Source organism: Gavialis gangeticus, unplaced genomic scaffold (genome assembly GCF_001723915.1).
Source record: "Gavialis gangeticus isolate Ggan-Ray unplaced genomic scaffold, GavGan_comp1, whole genome shotgun sequence".
Classification (NCBI taxonomy): Eukaryota; Metazoa; Chordata; order Crocodylia; family Gavialidae; genus Gavialis; species Gavialis gangeticus.
The window spans coordinates 121,332,826-121,355,753 of NW_017729025.1; the positions used below are offsets into that span (position 1 = coordinate 121,332,826).

Here is a 22,928-nt window from a genome sequence, read left to right on the forward strand (position 1 = left end):
AGAGGGGGGGGGGGGGGGTTGGAGGGAACTGGACAAGGGGAAGGTGTTTATTCAGGGGCTACTGCTGCCACTGCTGTAGCAGCATCAGATTTGCTCACATAGCAGCGCTGCTGTGGTCCCCCCTTCCCCCTGATACACACATATTGGGCACAAGGTTGTGCCTGCTCTGGCAAGGGCTCCCTGGGAGTAGAGTGGTGGTGTGTGGAGCACCACTCCACTAACTCCTCCTACTCCCACTAACCAGTTATACTGCTTCCTTTGGGGCTGCCCCGCCCAGCTCCCATGTCCTGGGCAAGGACTCCCAAAGGCTATTCTGGTACCCTATCCTAGTTGGGGCCTGGGGTTGGTGCCCTATTCACCCTGCCCTAGTTGTGGTACTGGTGGCAGGCAACAGCAGGTGAAACTAAAGTACCTAATACGGGGGAAAGCACAAAAATACTTCTTAGGGATGTCTCTTGGACAAAGAACTATTAAATCCTGTAATAGTGAGGCTCATTCTATATAAGAAGTTGCACAGCAAGATAATTAGGTGATCCAGAGCTTCTGAACCCCATGACAATAGAGCTCAATTCCTGAGTGGCTTAAAAGCTTCACAGATGGGGCAATACCTGCCCTCTGGGGACCAGAGAGGGTGCACTCCACAGGTGTGTCAGTTGTTGGCTACTGCAAGCTTCATTCTGCTTCTTCCATGACAACATTGGCGCTCCTTTGCTGTTTCTAATATCCTTCAGTGACTCTACCCTAGCTGGCCACACAGTCAGCGACTGGAGACCCATCCCACTGACCAGAAGGGAGGAGGGAAGGTCCCCCGGCAGTCAATCCTGCTGGCCGGGGGGGCCATAGCCGAGCCCACTCACCGTAACAGCGGCTTCTGGAACCCCCACAGGCACTTCAGCTGAGGTACTAAAAAGTACTTATTTGTGCAATTTTATAAGGCAAAATAAAAGACATTGCTCACTGGTTAACAATACTACATCACTAGGGGGGCCATCATAGAGGACATTCTGGTTTTCTGCTACTCTGCCCTTTATTGATATAGAAACCCAATGCCTATTTTTCAAGAGAAAAATAAAGGACATAAAGGCATCCAGTTTCATATCAATAGAGGACAGAGAACAACCAGGCTGTCCTCTATGATGACCACCCAATATGTCACCCTACCTTCTGCCCGATTTGACACTAACCACAAGTAACTACCTGCTTTCTGGATCAGCTAAGATATTTTCAGATGAGTGAATGAATGTACAGAGGTGGTTCCTCTCCGCTCTTCTCAAGATTCATTTGCTTTTAACAGTATTATTCCTGGAACAAGCCGTATCAAAAAGATGAGCTTTATACCTAGTTTCAACACCACCTGGCTTTGACTCCATCTATTCTGTTTGGCTTTGCAATCCCAGCCAGGATCTCACTGCTGAGAATGTGTTGCTGCCAACACCCGACAGACACGTGAATCTAGCCAGCTGCATAAACTCACTGGGAGAAACAGTCTTTGGTAGGGAGGCAAGGAGGTGTCTTCAAAACAGTCCGGTTCTAGTCCAGTGGTTTTTAGCCTTTCTTCATTTGTGGACCTTCATTTTGAATGGAGGTAAGGACCCCTTTGAATTGTAAGTGTGGGTATTCACATACTTTTGATTGATCACAGTCATCTTTCATGAACCCCTTAGACACAGGTTGAAAACCACTGTTCAAGTTTATTAAGGGACAGGAAATCTCTGACCTCTCTTCTAGACTAAATAAGGAGTCTGAAGTACAGGTGTACTATATTTATAATTGGTCTTAGAAAACAAGCTGCTGCATTGTGAGCCAACATTAAATCAGTTGCATTCAATCCTACAAAGAACAAGAGTTGAAGCACTATAATCTGGAGGCAACTGTGGTGTAACTCGTCATAGCTAGGTTCTCATTCAAGAAGTCCAGCTCACCTCAGTGTCAAACCTGTAGGTCCAGGAGCAATAATGCCACAGCTACAGGGTAAAGGTGCTATTCTCAGCAACAATACTCTCAAGTACTCTTCAGCTCCTGGCAGACTGCCTCCTACACCAAAAGCATAGATGCTGCATCTGTTTAGTACTTTGGGTGGGCTACAGTACTGCTGAGCAGCAACAAGTGCTCAATCCCCTCCCCCCAACCCAGGGAATTACTTTGTCTCTGATGCCATGTAGACCTGTCTACACTGCTTCTGGTCCTGGAGGCAGCCCTTCTAGAAAAGCTTGGCATGTTTAACGGTGCAAATCCCAAAGATCTTAAGTTTACTCTTGAGATGGCTAGTGTTATCTTGAGGCTCTGCATCAAAATAATGATCACTGTCTAATGCCCTCTCTCTGGTCAGTACAGTATTTTCAATTTCTTCAAGATATTTTCAACTCAATAGAGCTTAAATGTCCTGGGCTGCAGTTCAGCTATCAGGGTAACTGCTCATTCTTCCCTTCTGGCTGTATCTGGGAAGATGTGCTCATGTTTCACAACAAGCTTCATCTGAGCTTGGAAACCTGCAAAAACTAGCTTCTGTACAGAACAGTTTAGCTGGCTAACAAAATTGTGCCTGAAAGAATATAGTCAGGCTTATACACCGTTTGCTTCCAAATGGGCCTGGAGACAGTGGACTGATGCTATGCATATTTGGTTAAAATTGTCATCTCAAGAGACAATGAATCTCTGGACTGTGTGCTACCAAGTCCTGTAGAGGCTCTGTTTGTTAGAAGAATTTGGATCAAGTCTTGTTAAGTGATAGTTAGAAGAATATTCATGATTGTATTGTCATGGCATTCACAAGGTAGCTAGACTGACTAAAGGAAGGAAGGGAATAGGGTCTTCTTTACCTTATGTTTAAGAGAATATCCTCCATTCTCCCATGCTTTATTAACAGGACCTAGCTGGGCTTGTACTGGTTTGTCAGCACCACCACACTCCCATGCCAGGTCATGAGCCTCATCTGTGGTCAGCTAACAGAGGATTCTCACATTACTAACAAACCTTACAGCGACCCAAGATGCTGATTGGGTCCTAGTTTACCGGTTAGTGGCATCCGAGAAAAGCAGAATACACAGCATTCCTGTTTGGTGTTGATCTCCTCAGGGCTCTTTTCCTTGGGTGGAGTCTTCTTATATCAGTGATAGCTTGGACTAAGTAGGTTGGGTAGGTTTTAGTTTCAGTGCTCCTGGGGATTTCAGAAGCTGCCCTCCCAATTCCCACGGTGCAGCAATGGAGCTTGGTGCAATTTTTTTAGGATAGCGACAGAATGGTGGCATAGCTGAAACAGTTTGATTGCTTACCTAACAGGGTGTCTCATCCACTCCACACCCCTGCCTTCCAAAACAAGAAACAGAGTAGCTATTTTAAGGCTCTTGTTAGGTGAGTACCCTGCATATTAAAAAGGACTCTTGCATTTGCCCTGTAAGGGTATGCATGACTAGATTATTCCAGAACATTTTGCAAATACCAACTCCATCTAATTTTTAAATTACTGCACTTGGATCTCTCAAATAAGCCTTGAAGCAGTGAATTAAACCTTCCGGATGTTTACACCTACAATATAGCTTGCAGCCAGGTTCAGTTCTTGCCCCCCACCCCTTTTAAAACTCAACATTTTAGTTTGCAGTGAAATACAAGTGCTTTATTGTGCTACAATGTATATTATGGTGGCTGAAGGCTCTGCCTTTCCTCTCTACCTCATGACACACCCCAGGTTTATGAAGGTTACACAACAAAGTGCACACCCACCCAACTAGATTTTATTGTTTCATTACTTACAAGGAAAAAAATGAAGGCTCTCATTGTGTGCGGGTTTTTTTTTTTGTTTTTTTTTTTTTATGAGTGTGAAATGTGAATAGGCAAGGATTTGAAGGAGAACCCTGGACAAAACACAAAAGCAAACAAATATACAGGGGAACCTTAACAGGCAAAAACCCAGAAACACATTTGCATCCACTATTAAAACCAGTTAGGAGGATCAAGCAATCCAAACCCTGGACCTTCCAAATGCAGTCAAGCCTTCCAAATGCTTTAATTGTGCATGTATTGGGCATGTCATGCAGCCATACAAGCTTTGCTTAAAAATTCTTCCATATTAAAATGGTAGCGATACAATACTTAAAGTAGACTGAGGCAGGAAGCTCAGGCTGGAATCTTGAGAGTAACTGTATTACTTAACCAAATGGTTCCATAATAATAATAATAATAATAATAATAATAATAATAATAATAATAATAAAAGGGATGTCAAGAGCCTAGTGGAAAAGAAATGAAATCTTTTGAGCCTGTTATAATGAACCTCATTTATAAATTCATCTAGGATGAATGAATTGTTACACTGTTACTGACCTGCAGCAGAAATTACTACAAGTGTGAAACAACACTGGCAGAACTGTCCCTAGGGTACAACAAATCCAAGTGACCACCCTGGCCCTGTACTTTGGGAGGTGGAGGGGGGCCCACAGAGCCAGGTGGAGTGGCTGCAGCCTCTTCTGTGGGGCCTGCCTGGAGCTGGCAGCTCAGCCCCACGCCACAGAAGCAGCATGGAGACCATCCCCCCACACACACTCTGCAGGGGTACCACAGCCCCACACAGTATTAAGGGACCCTGCACAGGCCGATTTGCCCAGAGCTCTGCACCCCTCTAGGGTCAGCTCTGAATACAGGTACAGGTAGAGCCACTTGCACATTTATATTAATAAAAAATGCCCTGGTTGTTTTTTAGAAGTACTGCAATCTAATAAATGCTAGTAAGAAACTGTCACAATGCAAGGTGCAAAAGAAACTTTTTTCTAACAAAGCAACAGAAATATGAAAAGCAACTCTCAAAGATCTTAAATAGGTGAGTACTTGCTATTTATTCCCCTTTTACAAATGGAAAAACTGACTTAACATTAATAAAACTATGTTCAATAAAGTGGTAATCCTGACCAAGAGACTTCCTGTTAGACAAGAAAAAAATAGAAATATTAAAGAGTTCCTGAACACTGTGTGCTTTTTTTGCTATTTTACTGCAACTTCTTAAGAAAAACCCTAAATTCAGCAAAATATTTTATGAGTCCTCCTCTAGTTTTGGCAAACCTGATTATATCTGGGAACACACTTAAGTGCTTTGCAAAGTGGAGTCCACAGACAAAGCTGTAAAAATGTCTGGATATCAAACAGATGAAAAGGACACAGACATATGGCTACTAAGAAGGAAGGGAAAAATAAGTTTTACCACAGGCCTCAGTTTCTCTCCAAATACATTCTGACCTGTATCACATAGTACCAGCCACCTACAAGGGTGATGACAGTAACTGAAACATATACTTTATGGAATCACTATACTATAACCTGGTTGGAAACAATGGTAATTACGCTACTCCTATGTTATCTTTGGATAACACTGTAATTAGCATGTGTCATCACTGTAGTCATGATTAAAATAATTATGGTAAAAAATCCCTTGCAAGTAGCACTCACCATTTCAGCTTCCAAACATATATAGACTTTTTAAAGGTATAATTGTTCTCTCTGTTCACAGCTCAGTTTTAGTTCCCCACCCACTTTCAGTGCAAAAACGCAGTGGTAGAGCAACAACAGCCCCTACTTAACTTGCAGATTACTTACAGCTCTTCGAGATATGGAAAATTCTTAAATGCATCCTCTGGCAGCTTTGTGATATTATTCATACTGATGTCCCTGTGAAAGAAAAAATATACGCATCAATAAACAGGCATTTCACAGCTCAGAACACGAAAATTTAACAGATCAGCTATTGACATAATAGGAAAACATAAGCACGTTACAGGGGAAAAAAACTACTTCTATAAGTTTATATGCTGAACTTTCACAGTATTATAACTTGAACATTCAGTTACAGAATAAAAATAACAATGAAAAAAATTATTAAATGTTTTCTTTGGACAAGTAAAAGAAAACAGTCATATTGAAATTACTAGTGGGTGGGTGTGAGGTAGGGAAGAGCTTTTAGAAGCCCATCTAAGCTGTTTCTTTTGGTCCTAATTTTTATTGACAGTTTACAGACACTTGCCCACACGCTTGATGTATAAAATTTAACTCCTGTGAAAATGGGTCATGTAAAAAGATGTGACCACCCAGTGTTCAAATTTTCATACCATAATGTATTTTAAGAAAGAAGGAAAGGCAGGCATCCATTGGAAGCTGAGAGCGCCAGAGAGCGCTTCAGGCAAGCATGGCTTTGGAGCAACTGACAAGAATAGTAGAAACATGCCCTAGCTCTACCGCAGTCATATTTTCTGCAAAAGCCATAAGTCCTGGAGGTAATAGTTTTAAGCAGATTTCATTTTTAGCCCATAAGCAGAGGCAGGCAAGCAGCAAGTAGTTACATGATAGGTATGTAGACCAATTCATTTCTTTTCTTTTAGAATCAGCAGTAAATGGAAAACTAAACTCCAACCCCTTTGACTTGTATCGAGTATTTTTGCTTTTTGCTCCACCAATAAACAGTTCCAGTGGAGAGAGATTTTTTTAAAAGTCCAAATTAGCATGGATATTCATCACAAAATCTAGGAGACCCTGCTCCTGAAGTAAGCTACTACTCAGCACAAGTGAAAGGGGCAGAAAAAGGTCCAGAATCCAGAATCTGATTTTTCTAGTATTGCTTTAAACCAGGGCTGTCAGATGTCTGACTGGCTGGAGGCCCCAGGGCCCACAATCATGCACCCTCTGGGCCACAGGCCCCTCTGCTATGGGAAAAGCAATACCCTGTGTATCTTGACAGCTGCTGCAGCATGGGGATCCCGGGATTCCCCAAGCTGCCCAGCAGGAGCAAGGAGAAGAAACCAGAGGCAGATCAAGCCTGGAGTCTCCAACAGCTGCATCAAAAGCAGCAGTGGCAGCAGCAGCAAAGCAGCTGGAGTGGTGTAGGGGAAGGGGCACAGTACCCACATTGGAGCCCACGGACTCCAGGTTAACCCCTTGGGGGCTGTGGGTGGCCTGTAAGCAACCAGTTGAACAGCCATGACTTAAACCAACAGCTGCATACCACCTTTTACTACTTAACCCTGCTTTTTTCCTCCTACTGTTCCTGCCTTTATTTATTGAAATAGCTTAAGGAAAGGCTTGACGATCCTAAAGCCACCATGCCTGTCCAACCTCCATTGCATCTGTAGTCTTCTAAAACTTTGATCCAGCATCAAGTGCCAACTCCCGACATTTTAGGGAAATATGCATCTGTAGTGCCAATTGTGGACAGAGACCATGCTGCTCTTGTTTAAAGGTATTTAAGAGATTTACACTCCATGGACTAGATTTGGTTTTCATTTATGCCTGTGCAACAAAAGCTTAGCCGTTTTCATCTAGGGTCTTGCAAGATGTTCCACTTTACAACTACATGTTTTGGATTACTTGCTTTGTAACTATTTTCTTGCAATTTACCCAATGCCTGACTTAGCTGAGGTTGCACAGCTTTAACCAAGGAGAGAATTTGACCCAATTGGTTTTCTGTTTTTTCCATGATTCTTGCTGTTCTGTTTTGCTCTGCTCTAGAGTAGGCAGCCAGCTGTGACCATTTGTTTATTTTGGCTTCTATAAATGCCTAGCATAGCATCTATGTAATTTTTACAAAAATCAACTCCTCCCTGCCTCCCCTTCTACACGTGTCAATTACTATATCAAAAAGGGTACCAACCTTCCCCCTACAATACAACACTGCCAAAAAAGATCAGCTAAATTATGAGCTTCATCACAAACTCAGGCTCCCCTGCATCAGTGCTAAAGACTGACTTCCACTTAAGTTGAAAACTCCTTGACATCAGTCTCCTCTTAAAATAGGAGTGGGTGAAAGGAGAACCCCCAGAAGCTTGAGAAGAGAATCTGTCTCCAGAAAATTTTTTACAGCACCACTGACCTAAACAACTGCCCTCTTGTTTCTAGATTACGTGTCCTCTTATTTCTAGAAACTGACCAAAGCTAGAAAAATCCCGTGACTCTGCAATGGACGTGCGAGGCAAGTCTGTCTTGCACTGTCACATGTGTTTGTGCAACACCTGTCCTTTAGTCGAAGCAGTTTCCCTTTCTTCCTCTCCATTCTACCAACCTGTTTTCCATTAGAAGTTCTGTGGTCTGAGATGGGTACAAACCAAAATTTCTGCTGCTAGGAAGGATATTTTTTTGATTGATCCTAAAAAGGAAAGGAAAAAAAAAGCGGGGGGGAGGGGGCAGGTCAGGGAGGGAACAACAAATCAAATTTCTACTCCCATGAACATCTGAGGCATTTTGGAATCACGGCTCTGTGAAAGTCCAGCCTTTGCAGATGAGAATTTGCTCTGCCTCAGAATCTTGTATTGGCATAAAACCAGAAGCCAGAAGCTAAAAGGTTCATTATCCAGGGGTTCAACAACTACAGGCCCTGGCCCGTTGTAGAAGTCTGCAGGAACATGTCCATAGCCACCTGTAAACAGGAATGGTAATATGCCTAAGCTAGGTCAACTCAGATTCCATGCTACAGCAGAGTAGCAGAAATCCATTCTCAGCCATTTTGTGAAAGCAAAAGAAAGACTAGTCTCTTGAAGAAATTAAAGGAAGTCTTTATAGCTAGGACTGAATCACACCCCTTTCCTGTCAACATGATCCTAGACACTGCCTTTCACTGGTTCAGAATCAGGCCCCTAAGAACAGCAAACAACTTGGAGAACTTTGGAGGCCTAGCAGCAAAAAAAAAAAGCCATTTACTGAATAGGTAAACTCCCAGATGTTTGTCCCCTGGTTATGCAAGGAAATAAAATGAAAGACGCACCAGCGCACACATAACATACTTTAAAATATACCTTCAACATACTAAGAAGCTTATGCTTAAGAGTACTTTCTAAAAAGAATGCCCACAACACTCCTGCAATTGTCAGATCATAAAACCTAGCCTTAGTTCACCAAGAAAGTTTTCCCATTTACAGAGTATGTTGCACAGGCAATATACTTGCCGGAAAAAGAAACTGACACAGTCACTGAAAAAAAATTTGCACAGCAAAAGAGAACAAGTTGATACCAGACAAAATTTATATCAACCCTTTTTCTTCTCCAAATGAATAAATTGCCAGATGCTGACAGCTCTTTAAAATCATCTCAACTTTACCCCATGCAAAATCATAGGCAAACTGGTAGCACAGAAGTCTAACGTGCATTGGAAGAGTCTCTTCCACAGGCAACTGCCTTTTCTACCAAAATGGTTGTTCAATAGTGGGACCAGTTCTGATTTCACCTCCATTAGTAAAAACCAAACAGAGTACCTGTGCTGCAGCTGAATTCACTAGCACAAAATGAAAGCAAAGGAGATCAGGATCAGGCCCAGGCTACATAAAGCAAACCCTACTGTGAGGGAGCGATTAAGAACAAAAATATGCATGTGTGGCACAGTACAAGCTCCCTCATTAAATTCCAGGAGTCAAATGAAAGGTGATTTATTTGCAAGTTGAACAGTGCGCCTACTTTGAAGGGTGCTTTGTATCTCAGCAGCAGCTTGGGTACCATGGGATGTTGCAGTTGCTGTGGGAAGACATTTTTCTTCTTGTGTAGAAAAGTAAATAAAAGTATCAGATACATGAATTGTCAGCTGTCTGCTCCACAGGAGGCTGCAACTCTTACTTCCCCATTCACATTTTTCAAATTGTCATGAATGCATGCATTTCACACATCTAGGCTACTTCATTCCTTTTCCAGATGACTCCATACACCCTTTCAGTGCTTAAATAAATAAGCATTTATGAATGAGGCAAAAGAAAGGGAAAGGAGGAAGGGAAGGAGGGGAGACTCAGGATGAATCATGAAGTTCTAGTAAGTTATCCAAGAAAACCACAGTTCATGTTATTTCTCTAGCCTCCCTCAAAAGAATATCTAAACACCATAGTTTTATGATTATTACTTACCGTACCATGACATGAAGTATCAGCATATTATCCCAAGTTACTGCCACTCTTGCACCTCCTTCTCTCTCACACTCATGCTTACCCCACCCATCTTTGTTCCATTTTTGACCTGAATACAGCCATCTCTGGGATGGAACTTGACAGCTCTTGAACACCAGGCAGCAGTTTATCTCAAAAAATGAAGGTCTGAACTGGATAGGCTTGTCACATCAAGTCAAGTCAAGTCAAATCAGTCCTGAGGCCGCTGCAACTATTGGGGCACCTTAGATGCTGTAACAACCCTACTCCACTCTGATGAGGTTAAATGAGTTGCTTTGCATCACTGGCGATTCTTCAAGCAGAGTGACCTGGCAGTGCCCATCTCCTCTCCAGGTATGGACGGACATTGGCTCGCAGGGAGCTCATCTGCCCTACAGACACCCACTAGTACTAACAGGTCTTGGTTTTTAGTCCTGCTTGGTGTTTCTCACCCAGGCTCAGTGCAGGTGGGGGCACTAGGTTAGGCACCGACAATCTGACCATGGAATAGGCTATGCTAGTTTACACCGTACCAAACAGCAGACCGAGGTGCCTGGCCTGACAAGAATTCAAACTATGAGTTTCAACAAAATGGAACAAAATAAAAATTAAAAACAAGCACTCAGCTAACTAAATTAAATGTAAGTTGTGGGTGACACCTTTGAAAAAAAATACCTGAACTACCAAAGGAAATGGGAATGGGGAAACAAAACAAAAAAAAACAAAACCCAGTGTGGTCCTACAATTCATTATTTATGATTATAGTGCTGAGAGATGCCTATTTGAATTTAAACTAGCAAGTTTTCCCCACTGTGAAGAATCAAAATCCAAATGTAGCTTAAATATTGAGATCAACTTAAGGAAATTCCATTTATAACAAAGGAAAAAGTCTCCAATTATTCTGATACCTTGTAATGAACACACTAACTCCAGTATTATGGAGTGACTCTCAGGTCAGAGCAGTCAATGTAGTAGAGGTGATATCTTTTATTAGACCAACTAGAATTTTTTTTAAATTATTATTATTATTTTGCAAGCTTTTGGGCACAACCGCCCTTCCTCAGGCATAGAAGAATGCAAAGACTGTAAAGTTTCTCCCAAGCAGAATTGAAAATTCATATTGTACAGGAGAGCTGGAGCTTGATGCAAGTTCTCCTTGCTGGAAAAGTACATTTTATGCAAATAAGGCTTGGATAAAAAGTTGGAGCAGTCCTGAGGAAGGGCACATGTGCCCAAAAGCTTACAACCCCCCCCCGCAACTGTCTAGTTGGTTTAATTAAAGGTATCACCTCTACCACACTGACTGCTTGTACTTTTAGACCAACCCAGCTATAACCTGTATCTCAAGTCAGAATGAAGTTATTCTATGAAGAAAACTAAGCTAATCATAAAGGGTTTGGCTGCATTTTTAAATTGCTGCTATGATAAAGAAGCAACTCCAGTAAGGAACACTATCTCTTATTTGATTATCATCACAGTTCGACCACTTCTTTCAAGGACTGGAGTCCCCACCCAGCAGGACTGGCTGCAGGGCCCTCCCCCACCCTGGTTGCTGACTGCCCACTGGGGGAGCAAGCCCCCCCAGCTCAGGAGGCACCAGTCACCCATGCACAGAAGGACATGTCATACTACCTCATTTTCTTTGCAAGATCAGGGCCTAAATCACTATTAGGTTTAACAGCTTTAAATCAAAAAACCAAAACAGAACCAAAAAGGCTTAGATTTGAGGCACCCCTTAGAAAATACCAGCTTTTAATTTTCACTCTTTTTTGATTACACAAAAATAATAGAAAAATTCTTCTGTCACAGAGAACTCAAAAATACCATAACAGGTCAGGATGTTTTTAAGACTATGGGTCCCTATTTAACATCTCTGGTTTTATTTTGTGAAACATGTTTGGACAACTAAGAATGCTCACATTGCATGGCACCCTGCCACACCCTTGAAAAGATCTCAAGGTCCCTGGTTGAGAATCACTGTTCTACAAACATGCAGAAGTAATGCCACTAAGTATTTTTTCTATCAGTCATGATACTATCTACTGAGATAATGCATGTAGTGGTGCAATTAGCATCACACACTATAAAGTAATCAAGTCAGAACCAGCTGTCCACCGTATTTTAGCAGCAACCCTAAAGTACTGTCTCATTCATTTCAGAACATAAGCTTGCACAGATGAGTCTCCCATAAAAACAATTTAACATCTTTGGTTACTATGTAAAAGAAATAACTGTTCTAAAATCTGAATATGCCATGATGCAGAGGTGCAAACAAATATCTGAAAAGGCATATGTTAACTTGCCAGTTCTTTAAACGGAGTCTAATCAGTCACCTAAAGCAACATGGGAGGAAAATGCTTAAAAATTAAATTTAGCCCAAACCCTAATTTGGACTTCCTTTTGGGAGCAGAAAACATACAAGAAAGCAATAGCTTCCGCTAATCCCATGCTGCAGCTTACCAGCTGGGAGGAAGAAGTCAGGAAATGAAGATGATACTGGATCAGATCATCATAGAAATTGGATAAAATAATCTCCCTATTACATTCTTGCTTTCTTCCCAATATATGACACTGGTGACTGATGCCAAGAGGTGCTGCCAATTACGCTCCTTTTTTAATGAGACTCACAAATTTCATTGGTTTAACTTAAAAATGGGTCTCAACCACAGGGGTTTGGTGGCAATTGACTTCAGTTCAGCAGTCACTTATTTCAGTTTAGCTTACACCCATGCCTAATGGACATAACCTCATTTATACACCAGGTTGAAACTAAAATAATAGGTGTCCATATAGCTTTTGTGCTCCGCATTAAAAAAAAAACAAAACAACAACTTAGTTTGTTTTTTGAACTATGCACCTCATAGTTAAACGGGTACCAACTTCTCTTGTACATAAGACACTTTTGGGACATAAAATGGCACCTATTCCTTCTGGATTGCTGCATGCTGCTGTAAAAGCCACCATTCATGGTTGGACTCTTGAATGAAAAAGGCTGGTTTCAGGCCTCACGCATCCAGTAAGAACACTTCTTGGCCAGAGGAATGGTTGCTGCCTTTCTATCATGGATGTGCAGATGTGCCCTGGGTGTTCTGGGGCACTAGAAAAAAATCCAGCAAGTACAAAATACAAGCTCTTTTCTCACTTCAAATCTATTTGCATCCCTCGATTTGAAGACATTATGGTAAATAGGTTTGCCCACTATAGTCAACAGACCACAGGTGTCTGCCTGTGAACAATGTATGGTGGACCTCAAATCTGTCTATAGATTGGTCTTAGATTTCTTGAGGGATGAAATATCTCGCGAGAATGGTTACCGAAAGGAGCATGGGAACAGGAGAAGAGTAACAATGCCTGTACAAGAAAACCTGCAGCCATGGGAACAGCACATATAAGCAGAATATATAATAATTCCAACCTTCCTGTGGAACACTAGTGAAGGTAGCCTTAAAGGGAAGGAGAGGAAAGGTACAGGCAGAGAAAAGCGGCTACAAGGGGGACTAACCTTTTGGGCATTTAAGCAAAACTTGAAGCTAGCCTCTATAAAATTCAGGAAGGGGGAAAACTGATGCTGAGCAGGATTTCAATTGTGACAAGCTGTTCTGATTTGAACCAGCGCTTCCCCTTCACTTTAAGTGAAAATTATATACCTCCCAGAGGAATAAAAACAAAAAACCTTCTCAACTTCACTTAGGAGCCCTGCCCTTCTGCTTTATAGCCTCAGATTTCAGCATAACTTTTCACTGAGTTCAGTAGCACAAATATTTGTGCCAAAGCATAGGGCATTAAAAGAAAAAAAAAGAAAAAGCAAAGGGCTAATTTATTTAAAATACTTCAGTCTGCAAAAATGGCCTGGAAGCTGAAGACATGAAACACTATGAAAAAGAACTGGAGCCCAGGCAGAATCAGCACTGAGTGATTTGCCTAAAGGAAGTTAGAAAGGCTCCAATTTACAAGAAAAAAATAAAGCCCCCTTATGTTTTATTAATGCATAATTTCTCCTTTTGCTTCTCCAACTCCTCTCCACCTTTTGTGCAGTTTTTAAAAAGGGGGCAGGGGGGAGGGCTAAGGAAGTGTGTATTGAAGGAAAAGTGATCATGTTTCAACAAGGCACCTTTAAAACCCTGTAAAATGCTCCCTCTGAGCAAGCTTAACCTGTTTGCTGATAGATAATAGCATGTAATACTGTAGGCTCCATTCAGTCTTTTCCAAGGTCTGGGCTCCCTGCCACTGAATAATTTAATTATAACACTTACAAAATGACTTAGGCAGAGCTATCTACATTTGAATAAAGTCCTACTAATTGTACAAAAACCATTATGTGACACAGCATTTGTTACAAAGGACTTACCTGTGCAAGGGACAGTCTCTAAAAATTCTAGACAGAGGTTGACACGGTTTCAGCTCCAATGACATTAGCAACCACTGGAACCCCAGCACAGACAGGTTGTTAGTGTTCCGAAATAGGTGCACTTGCTCAGACCAGCAACTTTTAGCAGTCCATCAACATTAGCTGTCCCAATAATTGTAACACAGGGAGGCCAACCAGCATTTGCCATGGAGAGAAACTTTTGAAGGTTCTTCCTAGCATACATCTGGCCAAAGTTGTGATATTTCAAGTTAAATAAATAATAATAAATAAAAAAAACCCCACAAAAAAAACAAAACACCAAACCAAACCAGCAAAAACAGAAATGTATCGGACTCCATGGCAATGTACCAGAGAAGAAAAGAAATCCCCTTCTTGGTTGCTATTTTGAATATAGCCCAGGACAGGAGAACAGTAACCAACATATGTCTCACTATGAGGCCATCATCCACCGTGGCTGCAAGTCTCTTGTTCCAATAACGAAGTGTCTCTTCACTTTTACTATTGAAAGTTATTTATAATCAGATAAAACCATACTATTGAGGTACCATAGAGTCATTCATGGCAAAGAAATGAGTCGCATGGTATTTAAAGTTTCCTGCATGAAAATTTTTTTGTGCATGGGTCCTTGTAACCTGCAGAGTTTCAGCAGGCTGAAAAGAATAAGGAGCAAAGGGCTTTGCAGCTACTAAGTCAAACAGGCTGGGTGATCTCAGTTCAATACCTTCTGGACACATGTTTACAGGACCAAGATCATCACAAGTCTCTGTCAACTGGCATCTTAGCAGATACTGTCAGCAAAACCCAAAGATTGAGTGAGGTCCCAATCCTAGGACTCCTCTCTTTTCCAAAATAAATGGACAATGTTAAAAAAAAAAGGAGCTGACATTGTACGCTGCTTTAATCGTGTTCTGTGGGTAAGGACAAAACTGTTAATCTCTATGACCATCAGCCAGGCATTCTTCACTTAGTAGACATTATGTTATCCTCTAAATAACAGGTCAACATTATATTTGAGAAATAAAGTAGTTGCTTATTTTACTAAAAAATCAACAGAATAAAATTCTATCATAAAATTATATAATGTATGTTTACTAGTCAAAAGCATACCATAAAAAATACACATTCTTCAATTTAAAACAAAATTAAAATAGAATACAATATATGGCAATTAAAAAAAAAACCTGACAGAATGCAGCAATATAAAATAGTGGCATAAAAGTTAAAAATAGAGTATTCTATTTAATTTTGGCCCTTATACTTCATGCAAGTAGCACAAATACACCTAGTTGTTACCGAGAAGCCAATTTGTTTTTTCTTCATTAGCCCAGTATTTCACATTTTCCACAAATGGAGAGAAGTACATTAATTCACTTTCAAAGCTACTATTTTGTAAAGCAATTGCCTGCACTGTGATTTAACACAGTACAGGAGAAACTGGAGGGTATGTTTTGCTCATGGGCGCCAACGCCAACAGGTAAAATTATTAACAGATGGCAAAGACATATTAGGCAAAAGGAAAATAAAGTTTTACATAATGAGCTTGTATCTGGAAGGAATTGTTCTGTTTTATTTTGGAAACTGTAATAGTGTTTTTCGTTTTTTTCTAAGTGGAGCAATTAAAGGAACTACATAATCTATTTTCCATACTGTGTCCCTGTATTATTGTAGGGGCTAAGTACGAGACTGGAGGTCTCAATCTTTTTCCCCTTTCACACAGAAGCCTTAATGCACTAGTTGCTGTGTAAACATATAATCTATAAATTTAGTTAGATTACTTGCCTTTTTGTACTAGGAAGGAAAACTTCTAAGAAAAAAAAATACTGACAAGGATTTTAATATACACCCAGTATTACTTTTTCCTCCATAAGCTTGTACGTTAACTTTATCTTTCAGCATGCCCCAGGGTAGAATCCTAGGGCACCTATACACGTGCACTGAGGCTGTTCCTATGCGCTGTAATTACAGTGTCAGAGCAGACTCAGTTAATTGAGTTTGCTGGAGCATGGTAATTACTGCGCTCCAGCAGACTCCAGCGTCACATGCATCAGTGTCCCCACACTGAAAAATGGTGACAGGGTGCTTTAACTAAAGTTTGTTCAACGAGTGTCCCCACCACCATTTTTTTTACGATGGGGATGCTGATGCACATGACACTCTGGGTGCCAATTAAAACACACACCTCCTCCCACTGGTTCCCAGAGCATGTGTATAAATGCCTCTAATGACTGAGCTACCCCAGCTCTCTCCGATAGTGAAACACTCACCTGGGAGGGGGAAAAGGGCAAGTCATTAGCAAAGTGCCTGAAAGCATGGATACTCAACCTGTGGGTTTCAGCAACCCCCCTTTCTTTCAAGTATATGCGATTTGAGGGCACTGGGTTGGAGGAGGCAGGGGAAGCAGAACAATCTTGTGACTTTTGTTACATCAGAGAGTCACAGTATAGGAAAAAGGTTGAGAACTCTTGTTTTAAACAAGGTGCTTTTTAAACATGCATGTTAAACTCAAGAAATTATGGTTCACAGATGCAATTTAAAAATCAACAATCCATTAATATGGTGTAACACTGAAAAAGAGCACAAAATATGCCCTTCTATAATTAAGTTATTACTATATTGACAACATTTTCAGTCAAAGGACAGATATGGAGGTTTTTTAAAGTAACAAGAGCCCGTCCATTAATTTACAAGTGACTAGCAATCACATGCAACACAAAACAGCAGCCCCTTTGTCAGTAGAGTTTAAACCAACCAAATAAGAAAGAGAAAATATAAAAATAGGGAAAAGCTACTCTTAAGTGTTTTAGATCATGTGCACCAACCAGTGTAATTTTCATTAAGAAAAACACCAGACATCAAAAGGAATATTTCCATGGTTTTTTAGGTTGGCTTTCCATGTCCTGTTATATATGTTTTTCTATGGCTTTCAACTTCACCTCTGACATGGCAGAGCTGTGTGGCACAAAGGCCATCAAAATAAAAATCATCTTTTAGAATCTCACAGTAAATTGTACATTAACAAGTATCTTCTACATATCCATTCTACACATTTTGCATTGATGAAAACATTTTGTAGGTAAGGAACTTGAAAGTTAGTCTGAAGTCAGGCAGAATTCACATGGCTAACTAACCTTCCGTATTACTGAGAGGCACTCTTGCTAAAAGGAAATATCTAAGCATTTAAAAAAGTCTTAGTCAATATCTACCAGGAATATTTAAGTAATGACTGGCTCAATGATTCAGGTGCAAGTTTTAAGCCACAATATTGCTATATTACCACAACAGCAAATATACTTACTGCTTCTCAAACACCTACTATTGCTTTAATAAGTGCAAGGTTTTATTATTTAATGATTTGTATTACAACAGTAGCAAGAAGCCCTCAGTTCTGGGTGTCAACATGTTTTGAACTGCACAAACATAATGCAAGACACTTATCTAGAACAGCTTAGATAAATCTAAACGGACATGACAGATATAAGGTAGGAGGGGGAACAAATAGAGAGAAGTTAAGTGATTTGCCTAAGGTAAGACAGCAGGTCCATAGCAGGAGTCAGGTTTTCAGAGTCCCCGTTCAGTTTCCTATCCTTTATCTCCTATGATATTCCCTACAAGCAAAAAGGAACAGAGAAGGGAAGTTATATCTGAATTATAGAAGAGAAAGAGGAGGAAAAGGACAAATGTAAGATTTAGAAACAGGACAGCACAACACAACACTTGGAAAAAAACCTGTCAATCCCAGCATTTCCATCTCTATATCAGGCTAAATCTGATAGAAAGGAATTACAATCTGAAGGCTATTCAGCGGCCGAAATGCAACAAGTTTTCACATACTTCTCAGTGGGCTATTGATTAATTAGCACATATGTATACTCACTCACTTATAGACAAGAAATGTTTTACAGGCTCTGAGACCAGACACTTTTTGAACACTGAACCGTAATTGTTCAGAAAAAATGCTGACAGCTCTAAGACATGGAGCACAAATCTCCTTTACAGTAGTATGTGCCTGCAATTCAGTAGTACTTCAGCATATGTTTAACTCTACCCTTGTCTAATACATGCTTAATTTCCATTGACTTCAATGAGACTTCAGTGCTTTGCAGAATCAGGAACTATAAAACATTAGGGCTACACATTTTTTCCCCTGGGGCAGGTCCATTCCTGCAACTGGAGCAAGCTCTGATGTATTTGTAAGTTATTTTTGTACTCCTCATTCCCATGTCACACCATCCTGTTTTTTCTTCCAACATGAAGTCTTAGCTTTCTTTGAGACACAGTAACTAGCTCTAATGTACCCTATTCATATGCCAATCAAGCCATCACCAAGATCTTAAAAGAGAACAATACTTGTATGCATAGACGTATTTTGAATTAGTAACCGAGTCACTGCATGCCAACCATTAAGCAATCACACACTGTTAATATTCTAAGTTGACACTTGGTGTGGAATTAACCAAGGGGAAAAAATTCAACTGCATTCTAAGAGAGATGTTAACACAGAAAAGAAATATAATGTAAGGTAATGCGCCCACTAGGTAATCAGTTTGAGAGGTACATTTTGAAAGCAGATCACGGGGTACAAGTTTACACTAAACTTCTGAAGTAAGCAAAATGTCTTTCAGTATGAAAGAAAGTTTTCTTGGGCGATACCTGTTACTGGACCAACTGTACAGTCAGGATGGAGTTGGAGAAGCTTTTGAATGCAAGACATTCTTCATCAGGTCCAAGCTTGTTCTGGTTGGACCTTAAGAAAAGTATCTTGCATTCAAAAGCTTTTCCAAATCCATTCCAACTACACGGGGGGGGGGGCCTGAACCCGATGATCTCACGAGGTTCCTTCCAGCCCTAAAAGTCTGTGAATAGCGGGAGTGGAGGTTGAGCAGCAGTCCAGAGAGCCACAATTTAACTCCTTACGGGCTGCTTGTGGTTCATGGGTCACCAGCTGGACAGCCCACATTAAATGAATTATGCACTTGTCTGGTATTCATGACAGTAAAGTAGATAAAAACAGATTATTTGCAGTAGAGAATACAGTGATGCATTGTTTGTGTTTTTATAACTACAGTGTTTACTATTTGTATTGCCATAGCACCTTGAGGTTCCTATCAAGATCAGGCTGCCGCTGTGTTAGACACTGCACAGACACAGGATAGGAACAGCATTGTTCTGGAAAGCTGACACAGCAAAGATCCAGAGGTGGAGTGAGGTCCCAGTTTAGAAACGGGAACCTCTGACAACAAAAAAAAAGTTAAGTGACTTGCCTACAGTCATGCCAAAACCTCTGCTAGAAATGAAAAATCAAGCACAGATCTCACAAGTCACAGTCCTGTAACCAAACTTTCTTTCAGATCTTTCCACAATTAGATAATGATTCTTATTGGACAAATGTTCACACTGCTACACCGTCACCTACTCTGATTTTAAACCCTTTTACAGTCAAACTAAAAAGAACACCACCATTAAACCAACTTATGTCTAGCCAAGTTGTCTAAAATGGCAAAGTTATAAGAAGGAATCACTGCATAAACAACATTCATCTGACCCACAGCTGCAGTAGATGACACTTGCCACCCTTATTAATCAAAACTAATTCCTTTGGTAGTTTAGCTGTTATATATCAATATTTTTAAAGAATCACTTCAAAGCAGTGTAGTAGGACAGACTCTGTTTAGTTTGCAATTATTCAAAAGGTGGTTCTCAAGGGGTAAAATCCAAGCAAGACAATTCTCTCATGCAGTGGAACAGTTCTAAAACAAACATGAATAAGCCCATTATGTCAAATTGTTATCAAAACTATCTTTCAGAGGAGGTACCTATGCATCACAGTTCATATACTGTCCAAAATGTGTTTGCTTCTGCAAACTGCTGTAGGAAAGAATTACGAGGAAAAAATGTCACTCTACTAAAATAAATTCAGGTCAGTCTGGAACATAATAAAGCCACAATCCTTCATTTCATGACACATGAATGTGTTTGTGCAAATGTCTTGTGAAGTCAGCAGGAATCACTGGAGGTAGACCAATCTATCCATGTGGAACAAACTGTAGTATCAAGACCTAAGAATGTAAAGTGCCTCAGACAAGAGAGCTGATGTTTTAGGCCAAGAATGGACTTTAAATTTCTAAAAAGGTGGAAAAATTCCACTGGTAGAAATGTTTCTAGGAGGGAGCAGTACAGGCAATAAGCCTGCAAGCATCCCTTCTCCCTTGCTCCTTGTGCATTTCCAAGACTACAATCCCGGTCTGGGAAAAATGCGGGGAGCAGAGGCTGCTCAATCCACCCACTCCCATAGAATGGAGCAGTGGAAGCCACTGACCCAAGGAGAAGGAAAAAAAAAAAAAAAAAATACTACCAAGAGTTTTAATATACACCCAATACTTCTAGTTATTTGGGTCACCACAGCCTGGGGTGACCCTGGTCTCAGGAAGGAACAAGGAGCACCTCCCTACTGCTCAAATCTTCCTGGTTCCCAGGAGGAGTCAAGTGACAAAAATGTACAGAACCACCATTGTTACTCCAAGAGAAAGCATGTGAACACCTGTACACTTATGGTTTGTACCAGGAGAGCAGCGATTCTCCCAGTAGAAACATAAAGCCTGTATACAACTGCAGACTATACATTTTCTATTCTTTTAACATAAACCTTTCAATTGGGTTAAAATGTATGTGTTCTAAAATTCAGCAGATACTTAACACACGGTTCATGCACGTGGTTCTAAAATCCCCTTTACCTAGGATAGTAAATCTGAAGACTAAAAGAAATAACGTCAAACTTTGTACCATGAAACCAGTTTTCCACCCCATTCTAAATACTTGCTTTCTAAATTTTACTCATTTTGCAAATGAAAATATACAGTGGTCCAACCCTACTACTTCTAGTTAGTTTCACTTTCAGGCTCTCCTGGACTAACGTGGATTTCAAACACTGCAGGGAAGTATTTGTATATCAATAAAAAAAAATTGAAATGGGTTTTTTATAATCTAATTAAATACATATTTATGTTGGATGCAAGCATGTGTGTTTAAACCTAAACTCTGCTTGACAGGAGATGCACCACACTGACTGGGATATCAGCTCTTTGGGACAGATGTTGAAAACCTGGGAGCATCCCAGACAAAGCAGGCCCACCAGCTGTGTCTAACCTATCTGCGGTCCTTTAATTTAAAGGCAAATGGAAGCGTCTCACTCCATCCGTTTTTCAAGGTAAATCCCTGAAATCAAATCAAGTTACTGAAGAAGGGGGAGAATGTGGTAACACTTATACAGTGAAGACCGTCTTGCCAACACAGATTCACAGAAGTAGGGTCGGAAGGGACCTTGTAGATCATCAGGTGTGACCCCCTGCCCTGGGCAGGAGAGAAAAACCGGGCTCAAATGACCCCAGCCAGGCAGACATCAAGCCTCCTCTTAAAGACCCCCAAGGTAGGAGCCATCAGCACTTCACTGTCAGGGCGGCTGGGATCTGGAACCAACTTCCAAGGGAAGTAGTGCCTTTGGACATCTAGTCTAAACCTACTCTCTAACAACTTGTGGTCATTATTCCTTGTTACCCTGGGCGGGTGCTCAGGGGAACAAACCTCTCTCCCAAACCCTGCTGGTCCCCCCTAGTGAGTTTATAGATGGCCACCAGGTCCCCCCTCAGCCTTCTCTTGTGAAGGCTGAACAGGTTCAAGTCCCATAGCCTCTCCTTGTAGGGCCGGCCCTCCTTTGGACCCTCTTAATGCTGTCCAAATCCCTCCTGAAGTGCGGCACCCAGAACTGAATGCAGTACTCCAGCTGCGGCCTGACCAGTGTCGCATAAGGGGGAGGATCACCTCGTTGGCCCTGCTTGAGATGCATCTGTGGATGCACAACAAAGTACGGTGAGCCCTACCGACTGTGACCTCACATTGTCAGCCCATGTTCGTCTTAGAGTCAGTAATGACTCCAAGATCTCTTTCTGCCGTGCTCTCAAGAAGGGAGTTTCCCAGCTTATAACTGTGCTGCTGGTTCCTACTGCCCAAGTGCAGCACCTTGCACTTGTCTGTATTGAAACCCATCCTGTTTTCATTAGCCCACCCCTGTAACCTGTCCAGGTCCTGCTGTAATCTGTCCTTCCCTACTAGCATGCCCACCTCACCCCAAATCTTGGTATCATCACCAAATTTAAACAAGCTGCTTTTCACCCCATTGTCCAAGTCACTAATAAAGAAATGGAACAGTGTGGTCCCAAGGACCGAGCCCTGGAGGACCCCACTACCCACTTCCCTCCAGGTCGGAAAAAACCTGTCCACCAGTGAAGACAGGATAAAAAATTAAGGGATTTTTCGTAGAAAGAACTAGAGCATTAGCATCTTCCCCTTTTAAGTATATGTAAAACTAAAAAAAATTGAAATCTTCTATGAATCTGCCCTGTGATGCCTACTTAAAAAGACTGCTTAGCTGAAGCTCCAGAAATAGACAAAATAAACATCAGCGCACCAACAATTTAGTCTCATTACAGAATCTCAGATCAAATGATCTTGCAAGATTCCCTAATTTGGGGCCAAAAATCTCATGAGATTCTGCCCCTAAATCCAGAGGAGTAACTAGTAGCCTTTGCACCATGAACCAGCATTTCCCAAACATGGTGAATTTAGGCCCTACTATAGTAAGAGTCAGGCACTGCTGCAGTTGCTGCTGATGTCACCAGTAAGGTTGGGGG

At 41.2% G+C, this 22,928-nt stretch overlaps 1 protein-coding gene across 1 annotated transcript in view; it reads right to left on the reverse strand.

Annotated features, from left to right (window-relative positions):
* Positions 1-22,928, reverse strand: part of LGR4 (leucine rich repeat containing G protein-coupled receptor 4) — a gene marked incomplete at its 5' end in the record, with an annotated part of 145,219 nt that overhangs the window by 92,087 nt on the left and 30,204 nt on the right. Inside the window, one exon of the mRNA XM_019519493.1 lies at positions 5,584-5,655. Coding sequence (XP_019375038.1) covers positions 5,584-5,655 — 72 coding nt within the window. The remainder of the gene's footprint in view (positions 1-5,583; positions 5,656-22,928) is intronic.